This window comes from Equus quagga, chromosome 1 (genome assembly GCF_021613505.1).
Source record: "Equus quagga isolate Etosha38 chromosome 1, UCLA_HA_Equagga_1.0, whole genome shotgun sequence".
In the NCBI taxonomy this organism is placed as follows: domain Eukaryota; kingdom Metazoa; phylum Chordata; class Mammalia; order Perissodactyla; family Equidae; genus Equus; species Equus quagga.
Window position 1 is genome coordinate 84,170,255 of NC_060267.1, and position 3,789 is coordinate 84,174,043.

Here is a 3,789-nt window from a genome sequence, read left to right on the forward strand (position 1 = left end):
AATAAAAATACAAAATACCAAAATGTGCAGCAAGGCCAGAACTCCTATAGGGATCTGTTGAAATGGCTAATTTACCATGGAGTTTCTAGGGCTGAGATAGATGGGTAGCCAAAGAGGGTATTGCTTAAATTATATAACGAAAAAAATCAGAAATTATCAGTGAAAACCTGATGGTGCTTTTGCAATAAACAATCAAGATCCCTCACCCACTTTTTTTTTTTTTAAAGATTTTATTTTTTCCTTTTTCTCCCCAAAGCCTCCCCAGTACATAGTTGTGTATTCTTCGTTGTGGGTCCTTCTAGTTGTGGCATGTGGGACGCCGCCTCAGCGTGGTTTGATGAGCAGTGTCATGTCCGCGCCCAGGATTCGAACCAAGGAAACACTGGGCCGCCTGCAGCGGAACGCGCGAACTTAACCACTCGGCCACGGGGCCAGCCCCCCTCACCCACTTTTAACACTTGAGTCAGTGTGCAAGCGTGCAGCAGCAAGCCAACACACAATGGAAATGTTTTCTTTTGGATTAGGCTCAAGCAGAGCCAGAGAACCCAAGCAACAGGGATGATCAGCCCAAATCCCCATGTCCTCCTCCTTGGTTTCAGTTTCCTTTCACTCAGCTCATACTACTCTCCTGCTGGGGTGGAAAACACTTGAACCTGGCTCAAGGATAAAATCGTGATACATTGTGATGAGCTGAAAATGGAGTATGTATACCGCCAACAATCTATCTTATAATGTAAAACCCCAAGAGTAACTCTAAAGAACAGTGGTGAGAAAATCCTTCTAGTGGGCAGATCATTAAGCAATCCACTTGCTCATCTTTTTTGAATGGAGTTAGAAGCACAAAGACAAGAATATAACAGACTCTTTGGAAGTGATGAATGCTCACTCTGATAATATTGCTAGTATAATTTAAAATAATGCATAAAAATAAAATACAGTTATTATTCATAGATAGAACCATACATAGTGGGTAGCAGGTCTCAAAGGGCTTTTATATAGAAGTGGAGAATTAAGCAGATAAAGAATAAACAATTGAACTGGGTACTAAAACATTAAACCAGGAATAAATATTTAGGAACTTCTTGTTGCTGTCAACATGCTCTACCTCCCACTGAGTTTTATTTTAATATGGCAAATAATGTACTAGGTATTTTCATAGCTCATTTCATCTGTCCTTTTACTGCCAGAAAGGAAATCCCACAACAGAGTTCTCAAACCTGTTTGCGCTAGACTTACCTGTTTTATTTTGTTCTCATGAAAGATACTAGGATCTCACCTCTACAGAGTTCTGGAGCTCAAGGGAATACTAATCTGCAGCCAGAATTCAAAAGCATTGACAATGGAAAGTAGGGAAAGATAATCACAAACAAAACAGAACTGATCAAGAAACTTTATGGAAACTGAACTGGGAAAGAAAGGGCAAGACACACATTCAGAGAGGTAACCACCACCAATCATTTCCAAAGTTGGGCTGGAATGGCTTGAAGAACTAGCATGCCCTTATTGTAAATAGCCTGTCTCTATGAAATCTTCGCTCCTCTTTCTTCACCAGTCCAAATGACCTGACAGTTCAAGTCTCAATAAAATGTCACCTCAGGGTAAAACTGTACCTGACCATCATTAGGCAGAATTATTTTTCTTCCTTCTGTGCTCCAACACTTGTTATGGCAACTATCACCATCTGATTTGATTAACACTAAACTGAACACGTGTCTGTCTCTACCCTGTATAGACATGGTCATTATCTTACTCACTTTTACATTTTGCCAATACAGGATATTACAGTGACTGGCACAAGGTAGGCATCAGCGTACGCACATTAGCTTAATATGAATCTGTCTCTCAGTACAAACATTAGGATTGAGAAGTGGGATATGAAAGCATGTAAGAATTTGAACTCCAGAGTCAGAGAAGAAAGACATTTCAACCTTCTCTTCCCCACTTAGTAGTTATAGTTTCCCCACTTGTAAAATGTGATAATCATAGTGCCTAATCCAAGATGGTTAAAATTGGGGAACTAAATGGCATAATACATTTAAAGTGTTAAGAAAGTAGAATAAAATATTAAGCTTTATGGGGAAATCACCATGATTGTACCTTTATTATAGTTAATTGCATATATGTACAACTAAACACAACATGGAAAAGTGAATTCTATAAGAGCATGGAATCAATAACTCCTCTGTCTGACACAGCATCTGGCAAACTGGGGAAACTAATAAATTCTGATTGAGTTCTATGTTAAAAAATATTCATACTTTCATTAGAATAACAGCAAGTAAGTGAAGTTTTAATTGACATCGCTTCTATCTAGCTGAGATTACCCTACACAGCATCAGGGATTTTTTACAACATTTATAACACAATGCACATCCTTCATGAAATACATTGATTACATATGTTGTCAGATTTGGGAGTTTAAGAGAATGATTTCTAGTTTACTTTTCTCTAACTCCTAAGTAAATGTGATAGAGGATGATATTGCTCCATAAACACAAGGGTTCTCCAGAGTGTAGCATCAAAATATGGATGTAGCATTAAAGTCCCTGTGAAGAGAAAGTGTGAATTCCAAAAAGCCTTCTCAGTGCAGTCTTCATATCCTTGTTCCTGAGGCTGTAAATGAAGGGGTTCAGCATAGGAGTCACAACTGTGTAAAATACAGCTGCAATTGTGTACTGACCCCGTGACTGTGATGGAGAACGGCACAAATAGACACCGATTGCTGCACCATAGAACAAGAAGACCACAGTGAGGTGAGACCCACAGGTGGAGAAGGACTTTTGCCTGCCAGAGGCAGAGGGGACTCTGAGGATGGTGGAGATGATGTATGCATACGATAAGGTGATGAGGGAGAGAGGACCAGTAAGTACTATGGAGCCCACAGTGAACAGGGCTACCTGGTTGGTGCAGGTGTCTGAGCAGGAGAGCTGCAGCAGAGGGATCACATCACAGAAGAAGTGATGGATGGTGTTTCCTGCACAGAAAGAGAGCCTTGCCATTAGCAGGGTATGTAAGAGGGCAGCAAGGTTGGTGAGAACCCAGGATGCTGTGAGCATGAGCACACACACAAGAGGACTCATGAGTGTGGAGTAGTGAAGAGGCTTACAGATGGCCACATAGCGGTCATAGGCCATCACCCCCAAAAGGAAGTCATCCAGTCCTCCAAACATCATGAAAAAGTACATCTGGGCCAAACACTCCCCATATGATATGGTCTGATTATGTGTCCGGATGTTCACCAGCATCCTGGGGACTATGGTAGAAGAAAAGCAGCCATCAGCAAAAGAGAGGTTGGCCAAGAAGAAGTACATGGGGGTGTGGAGGTGTGGGTCAAAGCCAATGGCCAAGATGATGAGCAGGTTTCCCATGACAGTGACCAGGTACATGCCCAGGAAGATGCCAAATAGGAGTGGCTGCTGCTCTGGCCTCTCAGAAAGACCCAAGAGGAGGAATCCAGTGACACTGGACTGGTTGATTCTGTCCATGCCAACACTCTGGGGGGAAAGAAGAGAGACAGGTCAAAAATTGTAGAAAAGGTGGTACTTTTAGCCCTCCCTAAAAGAGACACCTCTCATCTAATTCACATATGTGTATATCCCAAGTCACTGGATCTTCCCTCCAAGGTCTGCCCATTGTTACTTTACCTGGAAAAGGAGAGAAGCAAGCAGAGAGATTAAAATGAAAACGCAAGATGATAAGTACTGGTTTGAGAGGTGAGTTCCAGGTTACTTCCATCCTTGCTATATATTCACTAAGATTCACATTCCTTGGCTTCTAGGTCCTCAGCTC

At 41.6% G+C, this 3,789-nt stretch overlaps 1 protein-coding gene across 1 annotated transcript; it reads right to left on the reverse strand.

Annotated features, from left to right (window-relative positions):
* Positions 1-2,537: 2,537 nt before the first annotated feature.
* LOC124226343 (olfactory receptor 1N2-like) lies at positions 2,538-3,485 on the reverse strand. Its single transcript, XM_046639482.1, has one exon. The coding sequence runs from the start codon at positions 3,483-3,485 to the stop codon at positions 2,538-2,540; it is 948 nt and encodes a 315-aa protein (XP_046495438.1).
* Between the last annotated feature and the right edge of the window lie 304 nt (positions 3,486-3,789).

Excerpts from the sequence above, each read along its gene's own strand:
- LOC124226343 (XM_046639482.1), bottom strand. The coding sequence starts at position 3,485 with ATGGACAGAATCAACCAGTCCAGTGTCACTGGATTCCTCCTCTTGGGT.